The sequence below is a fragment of the Mollisia scopiformis genome, assembly GCF_001500285.1.
Source record: "Mollisia scopiformis unplaced genomic scaffold LY89scaffold_5, whole genome shotgun sequence".
Classification (NCBI taxonomy): domain Eukaryota; kingdom Fungi; phylum Ascomycota; class Leotiomycetes; order Helotiales; family Mollisiaceae; genus Mollisia; species Mollisia scopiformis.
Window position 1 is genome coordinate 888,304 of NW_017263585.1, and position 22,213 is coordinate 910,516.

A 22,213-nucleotide genomic window follows, 5' to 3' on the forward strand; every position below is an offset into this window, starting at 1 on the left:
ACTTCATAGACCTTCGGCTGCGGGACGAGTTGATCCGGGTGTGGAGTTCATATTGTGATGAGATCTTGGGAGAGGAAAACTTGATGTGATGATCGTGGGTGATGGTGGGTCGTACTGACGATGGAGGCTCAGAATTGAGCTCGATTGGCTTGCTTTGATCGGCTAGATAGAATTGATGATGAATTGCGAATGCGGGTTGCAGAAGCCACAGAAATGTTTGTAGAGATTGATCTCCAATCGTGAAATGATCTTCCATACACTCTTGTCCAGCTGTTTCTAGATCTACCACTCTTGAGACAGGGATCTAGGGAAGTTGCGGTGTTCGAAAAGCTACTAGCCAACCATGGGCAGCTAGTCAGCCACATATCCGGAATTGTACTTTCTTGCTTCTACTCTCCAGGATCTCATCCTATCAAAGACAATAAGCGTGTCATGAGTGAAATGCTGTCATACCTTTACGACGTGCAACAAATCTTTGGACAGCATAGATTGAGTCTATACTTAGGCCAATTGAAAGAAGTTCATGGAAAGAGAAGGCAAGGAATTTGCTAAAGATTGAATGTCATGACGACGGCCATTATTGAGGTCGTGTTTAGAATGCATCGTGAGTGAAGAGCCAATCCACGACATCAAAAAGGACAGCCATAGCAGCAAGCAGCACTAGATTGAAGCAAGGCAGAGAGATGTCAGCAACTCTAAAGGCGTAAGCAAGAAACCCATGCAGAAGAGGTCGTCATTCGATTTGTCGTGGGCCAGACATCAGATCTGAAGGTTCAGGAGGTAGAAGTGCAGGATGAAATTTGCTGCGATAAAAGTGATGACATGTGTGAGCGATAGCTGCTCATCACACTGATGTCAAAGCTTTCTGGCGACTCTCAATCATGCAAGACAATTGAGACATCGCAGTGAAAGAGGAAGGAAGACCATGGGTAGACGGAAGAGCCTCCGGAAGATTAGTCATTCTATCCTTGCTCACGAGGCTACCAATTCGTGCTGACCTCCATTGCCCTTCCACCATTCGACCACTATGGCATCAATCCGGTCACTTCCTTCACTCGTACGGAAACAATTCAAGTTAGCTCAAGAGAGCGGAGACTTGACATTCTATGCCACTCAAGTCGCAATTCTTCATTGTGCTGGCCTTCCCGTGGGTGTCTTTTAGGCCGAGGCTTGTTTCGAACTCAACTCAGTGTCTAACTTCACATAGTTCCAAGTTCGATTCTCACCTGCTTTAGCAAATAAGCCAAAGTCGAACAAATCTGCAGACTCAAAGCATGTCGATCCCTTCGAGAAACCTCCTCAAGGACTGTTCATCACCGATGTTGCTCCAGCACACTACCTTGTTTTGAACAAGTTTCCAGTCATCCCTGGTCATTTTATCCTGGCTACGAAAAGTTTTAAGAAGCAGACAGATCTGCTAGAAGCAGATGACTTAGATGCCGCATACCAATGCCTCAAAGCCTACAAAGAAGAGGGAGAGGAGTTGTTCGGGTTTTTCAACAGCGGTGAACATTCTGGTGCCAGTCAACCTCATAGACACATACAATTTCTTCCTGTGGACTCAATGCGCAATGGAATCGAGCAAGGCATCACATGGGATGTGTTGGTAGATGGCCTGAGTAGCAGCCCTCCGCCAGAGCTTCCATTCAGCTACTTTGCTGCACCAATACCCGCAAATCCCAGTTCAAACCAGCTCAGGGAAATCTACTTAGAACTTCATGGGAAAGCCTGTCGCCTCTCCAACGTGGAGATAACTGCATCAGGCGAATCATCAATCAGTTACAACTTAGGTCTTACAGACCGGACAATTGTTTTGTGTCCACGAACTTCAGAAGGTATGGATATTCAACTTGGTGACGGACAGTCCTTAGGACCAATTGCTCTCAATGGCACAGTCTTGGGAGGAACGCTTCTTGTGAAGACCGAAGATGAGTGGGATGCGTTACGCAAGGACGAGTCAAGATTGCTGGACACCCTGAACGCGATTGGGATCTCCAACACCACGAATCACCAGAATTATGAAGGACGCCTTTGAGTTTCATTATTACGCACACTTAACTTGCACTTTTTCAAGTCCCGATTACAACAATTCAACACGTAAAACGCGAACGCACCAGATCTCACCGCATTCATACACGCCTGACGTCCCGAGTCGAGATTTGGAGACTGAAAATCCGATGGCTGTCGAGGCAGAATCTGCTGCTTTTGTTGACTGTGATGACTCGTGTTACCTCCTTGGGGTCGAAATCGTCTTATGGTTCTCCGACAGCTACACTTGGGCTCATGGTCATCCCGATTCTTGGAGCTCGTCCCATTGTTTGCGGCATGTTGCATTGCCAAAGTGGTATGATCCACCGTTGTTGGATATATAATCTGCAACTTGCTTCCAAGGCACTTTGCTCTTCGATGGGTCACCGTACGAGAGCTTCCGGACGGCCCTCTTCAGAAGTCTCAACTGGTTTGGTCAGTGAAATCATTGATCAGGGAAAGTCAAAGCAAACTCACGTCGTTGTCATTCCACTCTGGCTTCCTCACCCGAGCTGTCTTATGCTTCGTCAAAGTTCGGTATCGACCTCGGAGCGTCGACTCTGCCTCAGTGAACTTCCCTTGCTTCCGAATCTCCTTGTATGACATTCCAGCAAGCTTAGACTTGATGAGGAAATCATCTTTGGCTTCTCTATGATGTGCTGCTTGCAATGTAGCTGTCGGTTGCTCCAAGACTGAGTCGGATGGTGTTGGTGGGTCTGTCAGTTTTGTTTCAAATTTCTTCCGTCTTGAATGGTCATCTTTAGACTTTTCAACATGAGAATCCGCAGTGGGAGACAGATGACTCGGCGAACTACTCCTCCGAGCATGACTCTCCGTCTCAACTGCCTTAACTGATCGCTTTCTCGTCTTTCTACTCGCGTTCCTGCCGGAGGGAATGTCTTGGCTACGCAGCACGGGAACGATTCTTTCGGAGCTAGGCCCTGAATCGGGAAGAATTTGACGTGGTCGACGAAGTTGGGGTTGTGGTTCAACAACGACCAGATTCTCAGGACTGGAAAGGTCGCCCATACCATCTACAACGCTGGCAGTCGTGCTTGCTTCGGACAGCGCAAGCATGGATGCCTGGCTTGAACCCGACGATGCCAGTGATCCACATGAAGTGTTCAGCGTCAATGCTTTTGGCGAGATAGTAGTAGGGTCTGTTGACGATATCCACTTATGAGCTGAGCTTGCTGTCATGCTCCACGCACTAAATAATTGTGGTGGTCGTTGTCCAATCTGGTGGTATGGTGGTGCACTATCTAATTGTGATGGTCGTCCGATCTGGTGGTAGGGTCCTCCTAGACTATCAAAGGTCATCGCGAGATCATATGCCGTAACGTTCGGGTCTTTAGTGCTTCTTGTGCTTCCAGGCCACCACTCTGCTCTTGCATCTGTTTGCTGGGTGTTGTTCATGCTCGCAGACGCCGACATCTGTGAAATAGCTGGTATCGTTCTCAGTGAGTAGCTGTTATATACTGTATCAGGGCTTGTTCGGTTGATGTCCATTGAACGGCTGAAGCCTGATGAGTCTTCTGAGTAGGAAGTAGTCGATATGTCGGAGATAGTTGACGGGAGTCCATTGTATGTTGCCTCGGTAGATGGATGGTATTTGAAGTCCTTGAAGACGTGTCGAGCATTGGAGAACTCAGCAAAGCTGCCTCGCCCTCGACCAAGACTTAATTGAGCATAATCATGCCCGAGCATTGGGCTTTGCTGTTGCGAGCAATTCATGTTCGATGTCGAATCTTGGTACGCGATGTTCCTTCGGATGCGTTGATTTTGCCCTTGCGGTAAAGCCGTGTACGAGGCAGTCTTCGACATGTCCGTGACTTGGTTCTGAGGACCAGATGTAACGTTCTGGAAGTATGCTCCGTACAATGGCTGAACCTGGTACATGTGTTAGCTCTACTACTATATGCTCGTTTTAGAGGTCTTTACTGAGAAGTTTTCGTTACTGCCAAAGTCTTCAAGGTGCTGGTCCCAGGTGTCAGGTGCTGGAGGAGCTGCGGGCCGGTACACACTCCAAGCGTTGACATCGTTGTTCGTCATCTCAACAAGTCTTTGATGCAATGACTCAGTTCTCTGGCTGGGGACAAAGGTTTCGAAGCCGTTCGAGACAAATCGGGGTTCTGCGTTGATAAACATTCTGGTAACGTCTCACCGCTCTGCCGTCTTGGTGGAGAATGCAGCTTTGCGAGAACTCTGCTTCTACAGCGAACGTCAGATGTGCTTCAGAAGCTGGTCGCCCATGCACTTAGACGTCTGCACCTGCACTGCAACAGGATCTCCAAGCAACGCTGATACGCAAGTGGTCTGACTATGGAGACACTTGCCTTATCCCGTAAATCGTGGGGTGAGTCTTGCCCAAGAAGAAGACGATGATACCTAAATCTGTCTTGGTGTAGCTGCCACCATCCAGTGCGAGATGCAGTCAGACACTTGGACCAAGCTAGTTTTGACGCTTTTATTGGACTTTCCTTCCAGACCTTGTCTTCTCGCAAGGCTGTCTGCTGCTCAACCTAAGGTCCAGTCATCATTCCGTACTTACTACACCGCCAGAAGAGCAGGATAGCTTACCTATAGCTCAACTATTTTACTTTGCGACTACCAACTCTCGAATACGGTGCCAAGCTATACTTGATCTGATTGCTATAGAGAAAACCTGGAAAGGCCACGATCATGCAAGCAGACACTGCTTCTCAACAACGAACGGGTATATAATAAGGAGTTGAAGAGACAATGATACAGTCGAATTGTTACATGCCATAAGGGAACTAAGCTGGACAAAGCAGCCAACCCGAGATACCTGGCGAGATAACAGATGTGACCCAGTTTTCCTAGGAGATGCCGAAGAAAGAATCACATCCGGTACTAGCCCTGTATCCTCCGCATTTGCTATCCTCCTGCTTGTCATTGCACTATCTCCTTGGCCGGGAAGCCTGTAATTGGCTCTTGACCCCCAAAAATCATCAAACATAACCAAAGATGATCATTAAATCGCCAGTTGATATATTAGTCACTCCAGATTCAGGGCTCCACCCCCAGATTTCTCAATCTCATTCACGTTTATACCTTTCTCTCAGCGGCATGGGCAGCTTCACGCCAAGCGCCGTTGTTAGTGCGGCTATTCCTTGCCTTCGCCGCTCCTGCACATGGCCGTGGACTGGGGGACCACAAATCCGCGAATAAAAGCGTTGGCTTGTCTCATGTTTGAGCTGATAGTGACGCTGGTTCCTAAGGCTTGGTCTGCTGGAGGGAACGACCGGCTACGACAGGGTGCAAACTCACGGTTGGCTGCATGACAGAGCCGAGCTTAGTCTGTACGACACTTTTCTGCAAACGAACATTGGATCTCGTTCCTCTTCCTGCAGGCCTGACCGCTTTGATCGCAGTGGGGCTCTGTCCTCAGACTATCCCACACGAAAAATATTCTCCGATGGGATCTCAATCTTGCACTCCGCATGGCCACAGACCATTGCTTGATTGAGCACACGACACTATGAGCCCCATGCTCACCTGTTTATCTTCCCATGTTGCCTCACTCCAGCCACCTCTGTGGTCTCAGACAGACGGAACAATCTTCTGGCAGCTCATGTTCTTCACGGCATGGCATACACAAGCTAGCCCATCCCAGCACGCCTCAACCGGTAGATCACACACTCACAAACGGTTGCACAGGATCATGACCAACCCCACTCCTTCGGAACATTGCGCAGACTAAATAAGCGATCTGCATAGCATCCCCTGCCGCATGGTCTCCATGCTCTCCTTAACGTCAAGTCTCATATCTCTCCAACACTCGCTCCCGCCTCACATTCTGCCAAAATGAACAGGAACGGTTAGGCAAGGCCTATCCTTGGTTGGACCACATCTAGGCCCGCTCCTTTCCCATCTTTTGATTATCAGACGAATAAAATGAGCGAGACATCTCCCGTGTTGCCATGCTTTCCGCTTTGGACTCGAGAGAAAAAGCTTTGAGCATAAGATAGTCAGTCCCTTCTACAAGATCATGGTATCTATCAACTCTGGTCCGTGAGCAGCGGGGAACTGGACCAGCCGCCTTCCCCGGCCTTAGTGAGTGGGGGCCACTTGCTGCCCAAAACATCTCAGATTTTGGAATCTGCAATCGGATGGAAAATCTCTGATTCGAGATGCAGGTGCATGATGCAGGAGCGTTACCAGGTTGGTGGCTTGTTGGATGCGATTCCACGTGATGCAATGTTGACGCAGGGTACGCGGTCACTTGCTGCTGGGCAAATGGGAGGGGACATTCTGAGTGGTCCCAGCATGATCGCCTGCCTGACCCTGCGTATCGAATTTTCTGAAGTCCGATGGTCATGGAAAGGCCATATGCTGACGTCAGTTAAAATTCACAGAAGCCTCTGCCTATCCTCTATCTGAATTTGTTACAGTCGTTCATGACCTTGTTCATCTCGATCGACAGGCAAGAAGCGAGAACGGAATAGGGGCTTGTCACGTGATGCGTTCTTCTCTTCAAACCCGGAATATGTTTAGACGCAGTGTAGATAAGTAGCAGAGAGGACCGAAATAGTATTAGCAAGATGAAAACTAAAGAGATGATGACGTTTGAGACCATGACACACACGGAGATAGGCTGTTCAGCTGCACAAATAAGCTATGTTTGTCAAAACCCATGATGATTCATCGTCACAAACATGCGCAAATTCCATTCACATCTTTTCGGCAATACAGTAAGCTCGGATTATGCTTGAAGTATGATCTCATTGCTCTTTAAAGGTGTCCAAATCTCGTTGAGTGGTTTGTGCCCTTGTGTAAATTTCGAGTTCTGGTCTTTTCTATTTCACAGTAATCGTGGCTTCTCATGCTCTGTGGTTCAAGTGGAACTCTTCTCGAGATCTGAGGCATGAAGAATTGCAGAAGATTATAACGTGATCTTCCTATGCCGTTGTGCTCATGGCGAGAACTTTCACACTGATGATACAATTAAGTGAAATATGCTTCTACGTGAACTGCCTGCTTTGATGCTCGTGGTCAATGTCAACAATTGCCTAAAGATCCACTACAGAGAGTCTTGAAACAAAGCTCTTGCAAAAATTTCCTGGCGCAACACACAACACCATCAGCTGTACCTGTGCACTCCTGACTCAGATGAGACCTTCAACTTACCTAGAAGTTAGGCGTCCTAATAGTCACGTGAATTCTACGATGTCCGTCTTATTGTCCGACATTGACCAACCTATGTCTGAAAGAAAAAGAGATTAAATCCCTTCCGCAGACGATTCCCGATGTATGTCAGATATCTTGAGGACTGGGAAGGTGAATCCAGGAGATTTGGCTCCTTCCCCTTTTCTAAGCGACGTCAGAATATCGGAGGTGAATTGGCATAGTCACGCTAGTTGTACGCTAAAAGTCAACATTAACACTCCTTTCCCCAGAGAGTTCGTTCAAAAACATCCATCCACCCGCCATTGATGTTGCGCCGCAATACCATAATCAATTACTTTCCCAAGTGGTTTCGGATACGATCTCGTATTTTCACAAGCATTGAGTGCGTCGACGACTCTCAATCTTGCAGGAGCATACAAGTTTGCGCGGCGCAGATCGATTAGGGAAACTTCAACCCTACACCTCAACACTGTTGCCGTCCCGGGCAGCATACTTCACGGTTGCACCTTCGAGGACCAGCACTCGACGTATACCTAGGCTTCAGTCAAACTCCGCAGGCGACCCTCAAGTCATGTTCTTCAAGTCTGCCGATCTCTCTCAAAGACAATCCCTCATCATGAATCCCCCAAATCCCGACTACAGCTCGATGGCCTTCCAAGGCTGGCGCGAAAATGGTGTTTTGCACCTTCCAGACCCTTCTCCCTCAAAGGTGTCTCCAGAACCCGAAATAAAATACCGTCTCCGAAGACCACGATCGCGACCATCAAGCTCGCAATCAGATCAGACGAAGCAATCTAATAAGCAACTCTCGCGTCGCAGGTTGGAAACTCAATCTGCTCCTCGACTCGTACTTCCTAGAGACTACAGCATGGCTTTGATGGCGAATAGACTTCCCTCTCTATTGGAGGAGTGGAAGCGTAGATCTCGCAGCAATCAAGAACAATCTCAACTCCTCATTGAGTACACTGTGAACGACGCGCTGTCAACAGCTATCAATACCACACTTTCAAAAGAGCTGGAGAAATTATCAGTCCACTTTGTCGAGTTTACGCTTTTCATGAACCTTCCACCAGAATTGAGATTGAAGATTTGGTTCTATGCTTTGCCAAGAGAGCGCTTGGTGGAGGTCATACTCGACAAATTAGAGCCCTTAGAACTCTTTTCAAGCTCAGCAGTCCGCTCTCCTACACCCGTGCCGGCCATTCTTCAAGTCTGCTCCGAGTCTCGAGTAGAAGCTTTGAAGCATTATAGCCTCATGTTTAGCTCTCGGTGGGGGGTGCGGCCGGCCCGAGTGTACTTTGATCCCTCGATAGACGTTCTTTTCATGAATTGCCACCGCTTTCCAAAACTTGGATTTCTTGATCTACTTACTTTGTTTGACAGAACCCACAGAAGCATCACTGACATGGAGAAGGTGGCTGCGCTGTGTTTCTGCAATGGTATAGCCAAGCGCCTTGGTTACCTCAATAGGCATGGGTCACTAAGAACACACTTCCAAATAGGACTTCCTCTATTAGAGAGGTTGATCATCACTGAGCATGGCACCCAGTGTCTGAAGCAAGCCAGACTGTTACCACCGAGCCTTGAGGCATCTCCAACGTTTCTTGAGCCTCGCGAATTGGACGCATTTGAATCAATATTTGGGATCAATGCAGAGTTCGGCATCGTGAAAGAGGAGTGGTCAATGGTGAGCGATTCCTTCCCAGAATTAATCTGATCGTATATGCTAAGTGATGGTTTAGGACGAATGCGAAAGTTGTGCCGAAGTCAAAGACACCGCCCGCAACTAACTGATAACTTGGAGGACTTCAAGAACTTACTTGAGATTACATTCGAGTATACTGTTTTCTATTAACAATACTGGGAATAAGAAAATATCATCATGACTACATGATTCTGTGCAACTCTCTTCTCTTCTTATCTTAGAGCAATCCCATACAACACCTCAAATATTCAAACTTGACCATCAAGCTCCGACTCACCTACCCGTTTCGATGCACATAGCAAAATATAAAACATCTCTTCTCATTGATATTCTCGCCAGAAGCGCGTGCTGCCTTCTTGCAACTTCGGGAGACTACGTTGTGAATGCGAGAAGCAAACATGATGAGACATATTCACAGGCAGAAGAGAGCATTGACCTCGATGGCGCTATGTATTCAGTGAGCTTGGATCGACGGTGTAGGGAAGGTTGTGGTCAAGTGTTCAGAGAGTAGGAGGAAAGGGGTATCACGTGGGGACTGCTGTCTTCCAGGTTTTGAAATTCGTTAAGTAATCTCGAGGATGCTAAATAATAGGGGGTCTATTCGGTCTGGAGAAGAGATTTTCAAAAGTCAATTGCTGGGGTATCGAATGAAGCGATTGTGCTAAGTGAAATTTCATCATTCATTAATCGTACAACCTCGCAAGTAATCACTATCTAGTTTTCACTTTACCATTCCATGCATATATTTCCATGGAGATTTTCATGCACAAAACATCCGAGCCTTCTTTTCTTTGACACTCCTCGGCTTACTCCTCTTCTCGATTTTCGAATCTCTGGTTTCGTGATCCATACTTCCTCAATCTCCACGGCTCAGCTTCCACATTTTGACCTCTCCTTGGCAATCTTGCCCACAGTCGTCTTCATCACAGTATCATCCAATGACCCGTATCCTCCCTCACGTCAACCTTAACATCTCCCTCTCACTCCCACTCTTCTGTTCAAACATCCCCTCCCTAATCGCCCTCGCCGTCTCCAGCGGATTCATCGAAACCTCCCTATCCAAATGCCACCACCCATACAGCGTCGCCGCCACACTCACAATCGCCGCCGCCAGCATCAAACTCGCGACCACCAAATACGAATACACCGCCGTATAAACCAACCTATCATTCGTCTGCAGAACCTGGAACGTTACCGGAGCCTCGCCGACATCCGCCGCATCGATAGAAGCCCAGAACAGAATCTCGCTAAACGCATTCAGGATGTCGGGAGAAGGGTCCAGCCATCGGTACGAGCATTGCGGATTGTCGGGCGCGGTGTAGGAGTAGTCGAAATATTGGATGGGCATGGTGCCGTTTGTGTAATCGATGAAGCCGGTGCCGTTATTGTAGACGATTTCGTCTTGGGCCCAGAAGAAATTGATGCCGAACCAGACGAGACCGCCTAAGGGGCCGGTGCTATCTCCGTTGAGGGTGTCGGGGCTATCGCCTTCGTAAGGATGAGGGACGAAGTTCTGGATCGGTAGGGACTTTTCGTTGGTGAGGATGCTGGCGTTTGCCATTTTGATGGGGAAATCGACTGTCCCGGCCGAGATGTTGCAGGTTTTGGTGATGAGGTTTGCGTTGCAATTTTCGTCTACGCCGTCGATATAGTTGACTGTTAAGAGCATTATGGGGTTCTGATTCTCGTCAAGACTTCTGACATATGTGGTATTGAAGCCGTAAAAGCTGCTGTTCAGTGTTTGTTGCTTCAATGGAATAGAAGTTGTTATGTTTGAGCAGGTATACGACATTCCTGCACTTGGCACAGAGCCAATACATGTTCCATCACAGACAAAGCCGGGTTGATTGATAGCTTGTGTATTGTTGCCTCCGAACCACTTCTGAACGAGACCGGAGAAGTCATTGGGGACTCCAACGTTACCGTAGAAATCGGTATCGACATATCCCGTATAGTTGGTCGTTAAGTTTTGGACGATGTGAAGATTCATAGGCACTTCCGTACTGACCCCGGCTGATGTCACACCGGAAGATCGTTGGAGAAGTGGACTGTAGGCAATGCTTGCTAATGCAGTCAAGGTCGACGCCACGGCAACTTTGTTCATGTTCTTGAAGCCGTGCCGTATCATGGAGTAAGCGCCGCCGCCCATTGGACTATAGCTCCAGATCGAGTGAAGACTGTGCGCTTCGGTTCCAGCGTGAGCCGCATGCCACCTATGCGAGTCTTCATCTTAGTATATATTCGAAATTGAGACACAGAATTATCGAAAATAGTTACGCTGCTGAAGTAGCAAAGATAAAGACTAACAATAATGAAGCAACCTGCAAGATATAAGACTTACCAAGTGATTGCAACCCCAGTAGACAGCGAAACAACAAGTGAAGCCGTAGCAACCGAACTAAGCACACCAAGCACGACATGAGGTTGAAGACCCCATTCCGAAACACTCCCATCAGACGACACCACAATGGCAGCCGAAGCAATAAGACACAGCGTAGCAATCGTTATGGCACACACCGCAACCCAAGGAATATGATTCATCCATCGAAATCTCGATTTGGATTCCAGAAGTACGGGTACATCCTTCGCCTCGATGAACGTAGGGGACTTCTGCACAGAAGCTGGCTTGTCCATGTCTAGCGACTTCGTTACCGACGCGCTGGAAAAGCTAGTTCAGAGACACACAGAGAGGGAGAAGCGAATCCTATGAATGATATAGCCATCGGGGAAATAGCCCCCATCGCGCAAGAGAAGTGTGGCTTATCTTGCACTCTATCTTTCAAACTCCATAATGACAGCCAAGCCGAATATCACAGTGGAAAAGCACTCTTACCATGGTGATACTAGTAAGCTGCATATATATCCTCACTTTGACTGGTTCCCACTGTTCAGGCACAATGCCTTACCCGGTGGCACAGTAATCGGAAACACGTGATACGCAATCAAGATCCTGGGATTTACTGCATTCTGGGGTATATAAGTAGCATATCAGGAACTATTCTGGTGGTTGCGAATGCGGGAGTTTGGTAACGTATTACCCAGCAGCTTAATAACGAGCCGTTGCTGAGCCACCATCAAGACATGGACTTGTGAGCACGCAATTTTGCTTCTGGACGAACTGCTCGGGAGGGGCCGTACCGTTGGTAACACGGTTTACGAGCTGAGCCCCTTCCTGTCAAAGCATAAGAGAGGCACTCGCCCGTTCTATGACAACTTCTGGACATAATCATCGAAACGGATCTCAAGGAACCTTTACCGAAGGTGTGCCTTTGGAAGCATAAAAGAGGCACTTGCCGGCAACGTTTGAAGTTCTGCAAGCCTCAATCAAAACGGGAACCGAGAGACGTTTAACGACATGTGTGGCGTTCTGGACCCTAATGCATGGTAAAGACAATGTATTCCGCTCAGACATCTATCCACAATTAAGTGGCCACCAGCCCTAAACGCCCTACCGCCGCCCTCCAGGCAATATATGCACCGACATGAACCGACAAACGAAAATCCCAAGTATCTGTGTATCCCATCCAATCTCGTCATCTCGTTAAGCGCCGACAGCTTCTGCTTGTGCTACGAGTCGTTCCCTCCAGCCATTGCAGACTTCTTCGAATCCACCGACTACATCCCCACATACTCCAGCACATTCCCTTTTCCTTAATCTTTCTCCCCAATTATGTCTTGTCAACCATCTTTCTCCTTCTTCTCTGGCATCTTCATCTTTCCTCATTTCAGTTACAAGGTCTCTCGCGCTCTTTAAACGTCTTGTTGCTGTGGTAGTTGTTTGTCTCGACATATGGAGTGTGTCAGACAGGTAGTTAAGTGTTTGAACCAAGTCTGCGGTCAAAGTATGGAGTTGGGTTAGCGAGTTGAATGCTGCTGTTGTTGGTCGAGGCATAGTTTCGCCGATTGTTACTAGAAGAGGCATCAGGTCGTCTATGAAGTCCTCATCCGGTGGAAGAGTAAGAGGTGAGAATAGAGGATATGACAGTGATTGAAGCAGTCGAGTTTGGTGAAGTAGGTGTGTTGCTAAAGCAGAATGTGCCGTGACCAGCCTATGACATGTCAGAAATCATATATACTCCAACGTTCAGTGGAGTCTCACCTCGTAGCACCTCCCTCAACACCAGACTGTCCTCCAAGATCCTTCAACCCATCTATAACCCTCTTCACAACCCCATCTCTCTCAGAACCATTGTTCTCCGTCCCTCTCCTCGCCAAACTCTCCACCATGTCCATCCTAGCCACCAACCCAGGCGGCATACCCGGCGACTCCAGATCCGAATCCCCTCCATAATCACTCCCATCATACTCACTTGGCTGTCTCCTATGCCCCCTCCCCATCGGCGTCGGCGGCGTAAGATTCGCAGACTTGGGCGGCGCCTGTATAGGAGAAGAAGTAACATCCACCCCACTATCCCTCTGCTGCCCCTCCCCCTTCACTTCCTGGAAATTCATATCGGGCTCCAAATCCTCGTCTTCCTCCTCATCCTCCTCTCCCCACGCATCCGCCAACTCGTCCGCCAGATTCCCCAGCCCGTTCGAAGCCGCGCCCGCTCCTCCGCCGCTGCTGAACACATCCTGCCCGATCGAGTCCGAGCGGGTGATGCTGTGTCGGTTGGGCGTCGTGGGACTGCGTATCGAGGCCTTCGAGTGTCGGCGGGGACTCGAGTCTGTGTATGAGAGCGGCGTGGCGAACGAGAGGTCGATGCCAGATGGATGTCTGCTATGCTTCGGGGTCCGCGGTGACGACTGCATTGTGAATGTGTCCCGAATCCAACTCCTCCTTCTACTCTCACTCCTAATACCAGTGTCCTCCTTCGTGTGTTCTCCTCTCGCAAGATCGGTAGGTAGTAGGTATGTAGTAGATATACACGTCGTTCAGCGCGCCGATGATGCAAAGTTAGAATCTCCCGTTGTTTCTGGGAAGCCAGCGTCGACGTGGTGACGAGGCAGGGTTCAGCGATTTGATGTTAATATCAGAGCGGTGCTGGTCAATAGCATCGTGTATCTCGCGATTGGCGGTGGGAGCTGCACCCCTGTCTCGGTAGCAAGATTACAACAATGCGTTGAAAGTCTGATCTTGCTTTTGCGAAGAGGCGATGGAATGGTCGTAGGGAAATACTTGACTTTGTTCCTGGACGCGGGCGCTTTTGAGGCGTATATTGTGAGTTGGTCGTTGGGTTTTGTTTGGTTTGCGGTGGAGTTCGGGAGTTCGTTGTCCCTGCATTTCCAGGCTGAAGCTCGGTTCAGATATTTTATTTCCTCACGTCGAGTCTGCTATCTATCGGTATCACAACCACAACCTCAATCCCGCATACCAAGAAAATTACTAGACAAAGCTAATTTATATTCCTTCATCAAGACCTAGCAAGCCCACCTATTCGGTAAGGCAAAATGACCTCCCTCCGCCCCTTCCACGCAACAGACGTCTTCAAATTCAACCCCACCAACCTCGACCCCCTCACCGAGACCTACGACCTAAACTTCTACTTCTCCTACCTCGCCCGCTGGCCCTCGCTCTTCAACCTCGCCACCTCCCCCAGTGGCACCATCTCCGCCTACATAATGGGCAAACTCGAATCCTCGCCCTCCTACTACATAACCTCTGCGCACTACCTTCCCTTCCACGCGCACATCACCGCCCTCACCGTCGCGCCCCACGCCCGGCGGCTGGGGCTCGCTCGAGTTCTAAGCCAGGGACTGGAGGAGAAGGGCGAGGAGTATGATGCGTGGTTCGTGGATCTTTTTGTGCGGAAGAGTAATCGGATTGCGCAGGCGTTGTATAAGGGGATGGGGTATAGCGTGTTTAGGGTGGTGAAGGGGTATTATAGTGATGATCCGAATGATGAGAGTGCGGATGGGGAGGATGCGTGGGATATGAGGAAGCCGTTGAGGAGGGATGTGGAGCGGAAGCATGTGAGGAGTGATGGGGAGAAGTGGGAGGTTATGCCGGAGGATGTGTGGTGAACGGGAGAGAGGGATGTGTGAGTTAGTTGAAGAGACTATGTGTATCACTGAGCTTCGTGGAAGAGAGACTTAGAAGTGGGTTCGAGTTGGTACGTAGAAGCTGGTAGCTGAGGGACTCGCAAAGACAGAAGCTCTCGACAAGCTAGTTCAAGACTAATCAGAGAAGACCAGCTTAAGGATAAAGCGGTAGATTAGCTCAGTCGTGTATCAGTGGAACATAGGCAGAAGACGCAGAGAAGCCAGTTCAATGCTTTGCTATTCATTCTACTTGGAGGATAGACCGAGGCGGAACGACCTGAGTCAGTCAGGGGTACAAGAAGCGCAGAGAGTCACCAACTTAGGGGTACAACGAAAGCTGCTGGAAGGATCCCAATTGATGTCCATAGACAGCTGAAAAATACAAACTTAGTTCTTCAACGCAGTGAACCTGGCTCACCAGTCGTACTCCAAGATCCAGCCTTAAGAACCATGTCCTCCTTCCCTTCCAGGTGGAGAATAATAGTAACGCCCATGATTCCAAGACTGGCAGTCTCTTTATGACTGCAAAGACCGTTCTTTCCATCTCTGACGTCCAACACCATTCTCTTCCACGTGCACTCATGCTCGTCGAAACTATTTTTATGCAAATCCATCCGAGCTTCAGACATAACTTTTCGATCTCGTGCTTTGAAGTTACTGCTCCCAACTCTATCATCTGCCAATCTGTGTTCACTCACAACCCTCTTATTGTCATTTCCACAAGTCGGACTGGGCCTCTTGTCTACTAGCCGCAATCTCCATTTTTTGGTACTATCGGTACTAGCAGCTCTGCTAGCCATTCTGGATTCTTGCTTCGTTGGTCCTGGCTTCTTTGTTTCCTGCTTGATTGGCTCTCTGTGCTCTAAATGTCGTGCTATAGAGGCAACTCCGCCCGATGGGGCGGCCTTGACTACCTCTTGGTGATTATTCCGACCTTCTCGTAACTCATCTTGATGTCGGAGTAATTTTTGTGTCAGCGCCGGTACAGAATCTTGCTCACGTAGCTGGAAAAGTGCCGACAATCTCCTTGAAGCTCGCCTGGATCCTGGGGGAGAAACTTTAATTCTGGATGAGCTACGTGTTGTGCCTTTCGACGATACCGATCGTTTCTCTTTGACTGCAGAAATCTTCCTCAATGGATTTCTGTAGCTTTCTGGACGCTCGTCACGAGCTTGACTCATTGTTCCGAGTTGATTAGTTGACCATAGTCTCTTACCCTGATCATTTCCCAGATTTTGGCTTGATTCTCCCCAAGTATTGACTACGGGCGGTGTTAAACTCTTCCTGAACGGAGCGAAAGGATCTGGTACTATTTCATTGGGGATATCGTCGGGGTCATATTGCAGTGGTTTGAGCAGCGAACTTCTAGGCTGAGATACCCACGGCGGCGGAGTTGGTGGCTTTGATGCCTCCTTGATAAATGTTGACTTCTTCCTAAGAGGGAAACTGGGCACTTTCTCTAAAGAAGGTCTCGTTGACAGAACTTGCTTCGGTTGACTGTTCTGTAGAGAACTTCGAATGGTCAAAGGCTCGATCTTTGCACTTTGAGGACGTTGCGGTATAACTGTAACAGAGCTGGATGGTACTGATGGTCTTCGAGGTGCTGATAGCGGTCTTACATGAGGATCGGGAGAGGGAAACTCTTTTCTGGGAGTATGATGCTGATGAACAATAGCCTTGTGATCTTTGTGGGTACAACATCTGACATTGTGATGAGTGTTTTGGCATGCTGCACACTGACAATCTTCTACACAGTGTTGGCATTCGCCGACAAGCTCTGCTCCGGAGCAGCTCCCGTGACGTATGTGACCTGTTCGCGGATAGCCATGGCATTCAACGAACTCTGGTACGCAACTCTCCTGTGTTGTCTCCTGTAGATGCTGATGGGAGTGATGAGCCTTTTGAAGAGTGTGTGATTGTGGCCTTGAAAAAGTTGAATGTGTGTGCGAAGACTGTGAAGCATGGGAATGTTCATGGATTTCGTCTTCGACTCGACTCGTATCTGCGACATAACCATTCTCGGTTTCTTCGCGGATGTACTGCTTTTCGTTCTCTTTCGTTCGCAAGATTACATGACGATGGGAGCGATGCTCGCAATTCATACCACGACAGTCGCCTCTTTCACAGATGGAAGACCCAGAAGAGGAGGAAGAAGAGTGAATCCTTCGTTGGACTTGCTGCAGGAGATGATGTTCATGCCGGTCTTTTAGACTCTGATGACGGTCCTCTCGATGGTCGAAGGGAAACAAAGTGATTGATTGCTTTTTAGCAGTTGAGTCTGCGATTAAGAATGGCGAATCCTTTACACTTGTCGTTACTTGACCTCCAGATGGAACAGCATTTCGAGCTGCAGTCTTTGGTGGATGCGAGGCATGGGATGGTTTCGTGGCGGGTGGTAAGTTAGGATGAAAGTCTGGAAACTTCGTTGGAGGACTGGACCCTTTTTGTGGTTGGAGTGTGTTTTCCTCCACTCGTCTTTGGATGGGACTCGGGCCAGGTCTGCTCGAGATGGGTTTGACAGGTTCAGTCTCAATATCTCTATTATATTTGGATGACGAGACAAGTGAGGGTTGGTTCTCTAGGCCTTTGCTTTTGGTGAACCTCTCAGAGTAGCCAAGACTTGGTTCTTTCCGAGTGACTGGCTGAGGAGACTGAGCATCGCATATAGAACAAAGCCGATGGCTGCATCTCCAACACTTTACTGATGGACCACTGTTGACCCAAGCGCACATATGGCAGAATCTATGTGGCCGAGTAGGGCGTGGAAGATCTTCAATATCACGAGATGACTCATTTGAAGACGCCAGTCCCTCCGGCCTCTCTATTCCGTAATCCTCGAACAGATCTCTCACACTTTGGCGACGGATAGTTGAAGAAGTGGCGAGTGAACTCTCTGACTTCAGGGTATCTGTTTCGCGTGCCTTCATCTCTCGACGGAATTTGCTTGGATCGTCCTCGTGTGTCGGCAATGGAAAGATTGTAGCTTCTGCAACGATGTGGCCGTGGTATGCTACGCGATCGCTTCTATGACCGTCCATATCATTGCCTTCGTTTTTGCGTCCCATGCTCCTTGATGACTTGCTTCGTGACAGCCCAACCCAAGGTGCGACTGCATCGAACTGTGCCCTCTCTCGAGTCACTTGTGCAATTGTCCCATTTATACCAGGTGATTTCGAGTACCTGGCCCTATTGTCGGCTAGCCCATGTTCCTCCACATGACTTTTGCGAGGTGTGTTGAGGCCTAGGAAGGAGTGCGAAGTATCAACTCGTGCTTCTTCAAACGGCTGAGCACTCTGAAGCGCCGGAGGACCGAAGCGATTCGTCAACCGTCGACCGAACCCCGTTCGAGAATTCTCTCGACGCCGATTCGATGAGGTAGCGGCTGGAGCAGGAGCGGGTCCAGGCCGAGCAGTACCTGGTGTTTGAAGGCCCTGAAGAAATTGCACGCGAGCTGCCACAGTTCCAGGAGGAACTCCATTTTGACGACGCGGGGGATCGGTACGTGAGGTTTGAGTCGTATCGGTGTCGTAGTATGGCGTGCGCGCCGCTGTTGACGATGGCTGCTGGTATTTCATTGCCAAGTATGATGGATGAGCCCGAGTTGAGACATCTAGCTTTGGAATCCTCTAGAAATGATAGCAAAGAATACTTGGAAAAAAATGAATGAATAGCACCAGCTCATCGAACAACTTTGTCCGATGAGCGTTGATGTGTTGAGAAGCTGAAATGATACGATATGAAAGTGCAATAAGAATACAGCACGCCTGCAAACCAAAAAGGAAGGCGCGACCAAGATACCCGGATTTGGATTGGATTCTACTATTCGGGTTTTTCATAGAATGCATTTAAAAAACAATGATGTACATAGCCGCTCGTCTATAAGTCTTTCCGAAAGTGCTTCACTAGAACCGAGAATGCACTTTTACTTGAGAACAGACTGCAAGCTTTCCAACACCTAGGATATTGTTAGAAGGTATACACATAATGGTCTTATATGGAATTTACCTCAATCTCAATCTTGGCCTCAGCAATATCTTGCTCACTTCCACTTCCACTGGCAATCTTTTGTGCTTCTGATAATTGTGATCGAACGTTCTCGATGCTGAAATCCTCCAAAGCGAAACCCTCCACGGCGTTGATGCTCAGTTCCGAGTTTGGCTGAACAATGGCGAATCCACCAGACACTACACACATGTATGTTTAGCTTGGGCTGACGTACGGAGTTTGGATGGGCATACGGAAGAATTGCTTGCTTCCACCACTCTCCTCAATGACCTCCACAAGACCAGGCTTCAGTTGCTCGATCGAAGGAACGTGGTTTGCGAGGACACCCATTTCACCTGACTCCGCGGGAATGTTGACTTGAACAACATCCTGTGACTTGTAGATAGACTGCCGATAGCTCGTCAGCGAACGTATTCCAGCTCCACATGCCATTGTCCAATTGTGTCCCATCACCAATCTCGCAGATCCTCATCTTCCCTTTCGACTTCTGCAATATGCTCAACTTACTTGATGGGGTAGAGCCAAGCTCAACTTGATCTAGAACTCATCAGTACCGATCCATCAAATTCTGTTCAAAGGAACCGACCTTATCCGACACAGCTTCGGCGTATCCTCTGCGTTGGAGAGGCGCCTTGATAGCTGCAGGACGCACTCGCAGAGCTGTGCGAGCAATACGGAGAGAATTCATGATGAGTTGGGGTGTCAATTGGGATTGGCGTTGTTGACTCGTTGTAGAGCTTTGCTGTAGTTCAATGTTCGGCAGGAAATCACTAGCGTTTGAGTCACGTGGAAATGCTTAAAGAAAGTATGGGATTTGAGACTCTAACTCTTGGTTTGAGATTCTGTGAAATATTATGATAGTCATGTCTGTATTTGTTATGCTTTACTTCGAGATTTAGACAGTAACAGCTTTAAGCGTCAGCTGATGTCTAGGTGTTTTGATCTCCTTTCATGCCCTGCATTTCAGGCTCTCATTATTGTCGAAGATCTTTGTCTGCATTGTGTGGCTGTATGGTTCCCCGCAGCATTATGCGCCCTTGGCACGTTTCATCCACCATACTATTTTCAGTCCCGCTTGGTTCCGACTTCGCGTGCTACACTCATCATCCATCACCCCTTTCCGACGTCTTCCGAGTCTTGTCGCACCCGATGATCTCGAATGGTTCATGCCGGCCGGAGATGCCTTTCTGCAGTGCATTGTTACACAGAGCCAAATCAAGCATTCCGAGAAAACGCCATCCCCTTCGTCCTGGGGGAAATTCGACTGGTGCAGATTAATCCCTCATGTCCTTCCCAACGCCATGCAGCTCCACCAGGTCAAGGGAACCTGCATGCAGCTCGACTCTTCTTGTGCAGTTGTACTGCAGAATATCCGAGGCACCAGAACAGCTTTGGCAAGTGCTGCCGCCAGGGCTAGAAAGATCATGGAAGGGAGCATCACGGATCTTCACCGTCTGCTCTGAACACACCAGGTGCTCCTATCTTTCCTCACATGCGATATTCTTATTCTTGGGATTAAAAGTTGGTCAAAAGACATCAGCTGTCGGAGGGTTTTCAGGATGACCGCTGCGCATCTCACAGCTCACTCAGCAAAGAGCATTCACCGCCTCGCAGGTTTGATATCAGGTCGGTGTGTGCAGACTCGCGCAAGGCCGGAAATGCTTGAACACTGGCGTTGATTCGCGACCGTTCTAAAATAGAGGGACTAGCAATTCCTTCCCCCTATCTACGATTTCACGCAGCTTTCCGACGACGCTTCTGCGACTGCTGGTGCAAATGCAAGCAAGCCCATGCGGACTACAGTACGACACGTCGAGTACTGAAGAGGGGTTACCAGAATGTGGGGTACATTTTGGCGGTCAGGATGAAGACTCCAAAGCATGTCAGACGTTGTCAATGACCCTATTACCAGCGATCTCATTGGACGATAGCAGACTCCGGCAAAGATCGTAAGATTCAAAAGGACAAGCACAGGACGCTTCTGCATGCAGAACCTCAAGAAGACTGGGGGCGACAGCCACAACAGAACACGACATGCGTGTCACCTGCGCGAATGACGATGTTTGGAGCCCTCAGAAAAGGGGATTCAGTCTGGCCATGCAGCTTTGCATGTGAAGGTATGAATCTCCGGGTGTTGAGATTGTTGATGTTAGGGGTGCGATGTCGCTACGAAAACTTGGACGCAGAGACTTGCTGCTTTGATATTAACGGTTCTGCCCCCACGCCTGTTTCAACACTTCAAGTGAACCCCGCCTTGGCTGCATCCAAGACGTCGTAATTAGCATTACTGCACTGGACCAAGGTTTGCTCGGTGCCTCTGGTGATCGCGGATCGGGAAGCGACGCTAAGTAAGTACGACATTTGATGATTTTCCAATTGCCGCCATAAGACGGTTTCCGGCCTCGCAATTTGGTTCGACGCCCACGATTGATGACACCCAGAGGCCTTCGGCAGTACGAGTAAGGCGAGCTTGAGACCCTCGGGCGAGGTTACGGCGACGAGCGCGGCAAAACGGGCACAAAGGGAGAAGAAAATGTTTCGTAGATATGGAAATAATACTGTACAGTAGATGCAGATACGGGCGTACGGTTGATGATTAATCCAACAAACTCGCCAGTGTAGCATTTCATTGTGCACCGCATCCGGGGACTGTACAGAGTACAGTATTCGTAACAATGCATGCTTGGCCATGTGGTTGTGCATGCGGTGCTCCTGCCGTACAAAGGAAGAGTTGCAGTCTCTCTTTCATGTTGGGGGAGGATAGGCCCGAGAAAATTACCGTTAGCTCTGGGTCTCCCTCCCATCCAGCGACCGCTCTTTTGCCTATCCTCGGAGGGTTCTTTGTTTATGCTTCAACATTAAATTATTTAGGGTGAAGTGAAGCGAAACAAGTGGCTCGAGAAAGTGAATGTGGGACAAGTCTAGCAAGAACGAGCAAAGTGCATACAACCTGGAAGCAAATCATTCACACCGAAATTTGAGATTTGAGATTATTACTGTATTAAGAGGACCAGCAGCAGCAGCCTGAGTCGCAGCCACTCGCACTCCCTAGCCGCTGTCGCTTCCACCACCACCACCACCACCACCAGCGCGCCAGGGCCAGTATCCGAATCCACCACCAAAAATCCACCAGCAGCAGCAGCGCAAGCCAGCAAGCTTTTTTTTTCTTCCCTTCTTTCGCCGCTCTGCGCCAGCGCTCACCACTCGCCCTCACCCAATTTCTCCTCCACTTTCATCTCTCTAAAACTAAAACTAAAACCCATACCCACCCGCTCCCTCGCACACAACAATTCTTCCCTTCTCCTCCTCCTCCAACAAAATCAAAACAACGTTCGAACAAAC

At 48.9% G+C, this 22,213-nt stretch overlaps 9 protein-coding genes across 9 annotated transcripts; 3 read left to right on the plus strand and 6 right to left on the minus strand.

Moving 5' to 3' along the window:
* Positions 1-1,015: 1,015 nt before the first annotated feature.
* Positions 1,016-2,263, plus strand: LY89DRAFT_428380 (HIT-like protein). The gene is made up of 2 exons (XM_018207455.1): positions 1,016-1,147; positions 1,208-2,263. The coding sequence occupies exons 1-2, from the start codon at positions 1,028-1,030 to the stop codon at positions 2,033-2,035; spliced, it is 948 nt and encodes a 315-aa protein (XP_018075521.1). The 5' UTR covers positions 1,016-1,027; the 3' UTR covers positions 2,036-2,263.
* Positions 2,264-2,287: 24 nt separating this feature from the next.
* Positions 2,288-4,176, minus strand: LY89DRAFT_665617 (uncharacterized protein; the record flags this gene model as incomplete). The annotated part of the gene is made up of 3 exons (XM_018212854.1): positions 2,288-2,455; positions 2,506-3,918; positions 3,970-4,176. The coding sequence occupies 3 exons, from the start codon at positions 4,174-4,176 to the stop codon at positions 2,288-2,290; spliced, it is 1,788 nt and encodes a 595-aa protein (XP_018075522.1).
* A 1,651-nt stretch (positions 4,177-5,827) lies between these two features.
* Positions 5,828-6,482, minus strand: LY89DRAFT_428384 (uncharacterized protein). The gene has a single exon (XM_018207456.1). The coding sequence runs from the start codon at positions 6,368-6,370 to the stop codon at positions 5,903-5,905; it is 468 nt and encodes a 155-aa protein (XP_018075523.1). The 5' UTR covers positions 6,371-6,482; the 3' UTR covers positions 5,828-5,902.
* A 1,268-nt stretch (positions 6,483-7,750) lies between these two features.
* LY89DRAFT_715435 (uncharacterized protein) lies at positions 7,751-8,969 on the plus strand (the record flags this gene model as incomplete). The annotated part of the gene is made up of 2 exons (XM_018218206.1): positions 7,751-8,866; positions 8,922-8,969. 2 exons carry the CDS (start codon positions 7,751-7,753, stop codon positions 8,967-8,969), a joined length of 1,164 nt encoding a protein of 387 aa, XP_018075524.1.
* An 870-nt stretch (positions 8,970-9,839) lies between these two features.
* Positions 9,840-11,425, minus strand: LY89DRAFT_577497 (uncharacterized protein; the record flags this gene model as incomplete). Its single annotated transcript, XM_018208898.1, has 2 exons — positions 9,840-11,097; positions 11,226-11,425. 2 exons carry the CDS (start codon positions 11,423-11,425, stop codon positions 9,840-9,842), a joined length of 1,458 nt encoding a protein of 485 aa, XP_018075525.1.
* Positions 11,426-12,179: 754 nt separating this feature from the next.
* LY89DRAFT_639093 (uncharacterized protein) lies at positions 12,180-14,069 on the minus strand. Its single transcript, XM_018211602.1, has 2 exons — positions 12,984-14,069; positions 12,180-12,933 (listed from the first exon to the last, which is right to left on the minus strand). The coding sequence occupies exons 1-2, from the start codon at positions 13,634-13,636 to the stop codon at positions 12,426-12,428; spliced, it is 1,161 nt and encodes a 386-aa protein (XP_018075526.1). The 5' UTR covers positions 13,637-14,069; the 3' UTR covers positions 12,180-12,425.
* Positions 14,070-14,155: 86 nt separating this feature from the next.
* Positions 14,156-15,265, plus strand: LY89DRAFT_681777 (N-acetyltransferase 5). The gene has a single exon (XM_018214365.1). The coding sequence runs from the start codon at positions 14,276-14,278 to the stop codon at positions 14,846-14,848; it is 573 nt and encodes a 190-aa protein (XP_018075527.1). The 5' UTR covers positions 14,156-14,275; the 3' UTR covers positions 14,849-15,265.
* On the minus strand, positions 15,262-18,441 carry LY89DRAFT_729966 (uncharacterized protein; the record flags this gene model as incomplete). Its single annotated transcript, XM_018219422.1, has 1 exon — positions 15,262-18,441. The coding sequence occupies one exon, from the start codon at positions 18,439-18,441 to the stop codon at positions 15,262-15,264; it is 3,180 nt and encodes a 1,059-aa protein (XP_018075528.1).
* Positions 18,442-18,699: 258 nt separating this feature from the next.
* Positions 18,700-19,765, minus strand: LY89DRAFT_609665 (ATP synthase delta chain mitochondrial precursor). The gene is made up of 5 exons (XM_018210526.1): positions 19,458-19,765; positions 19,379-19,408; positions 19,105-19,258; positions 18,872-19,050; positions 18,700-18,821 (listed from the first exon to the last, which is right to left on the minus strand). The coding sequence occupies exons 1-5, from the start codon at positions 19,557-19,559 to the stop codon at positions 18,789-18,791; spliced, it is 498 nt and encodes a 165-aa protein (XP_018075529.1). The 5' UTR covers positions 19,560-19,765; the 3' UTR covers positions 18,700-18,788.
* Between the last annotated feature and the right edge of the window lie 2,448 nt (positions 19,766-22,213).

Bases quoted from the DNA above. Each gene is read 5' to 3' on its own strand.
- LY89DRAFT_609665 (XM_018210526.1), bottom strand. From the start codon at position 19,559: ATGAATTCTCTCCGTATTGCTCGCACAGCTCTGCGAGTGCGTCCTGCA. The intron at 19,409-19,457 runs GTCGGTTCCTTT...GATGAGTTCTAG, and splicing joins CCGAAGCTGTGTCGGATAAG to ATCAAGTTGAGCTTGGCTCT. The intron at 18,822-18,871 runs GTAAATTCCATA...ACAATATCCTAG, and splicing joins AGGCCAAGATTGAGATTGAG to GTGTTGGAAAGCTTGCAGTC.
- LY89DRAFT_639093 (XM_018211602.1), bottom strand. From the start codon at position 13,636: ATGCAGTCGTCACCGCGGACCCCGAAGCATAGCAGACATCCATCTGGC. The intron at 12,934-12,983 runs GTGAGACTCCAC...GACATGTCATAG, and splicing joins GTTGAGGGAGGTGCTACGAG to GCTGGTCACGGCACATTCTG.
- LY89DRAFT_428380 (XM_018207455.1), top strand. From the start codon at position 1,028: ATGGCATCAATCCGGTCACTTCCTTCACTCGTACGGAAACAATTCAAG. The intron at 1,148-1,207 runs GTGGGTGTCTTT...AACTTCACATAG, and splicing joins TTCATTGTGCTGGCCTTCCC to TTCCAAGTTCGATTCTCACC.
- LY89DRAFT_428384 (XM_018207456.1), bottom strand. From the start codon at position 6,370: ATGACCATCGGACTTCAGAAAATTCGATACGCAGGGTCAGGCAGGCGA.
- LY89DRAFT_681777 (XM_018214365.1), top strand. From the start codon at position 14,276: ATGACCTCCCTCCGCCCCTTCCACGCAACAGACGTCTTCAAATTCAAC.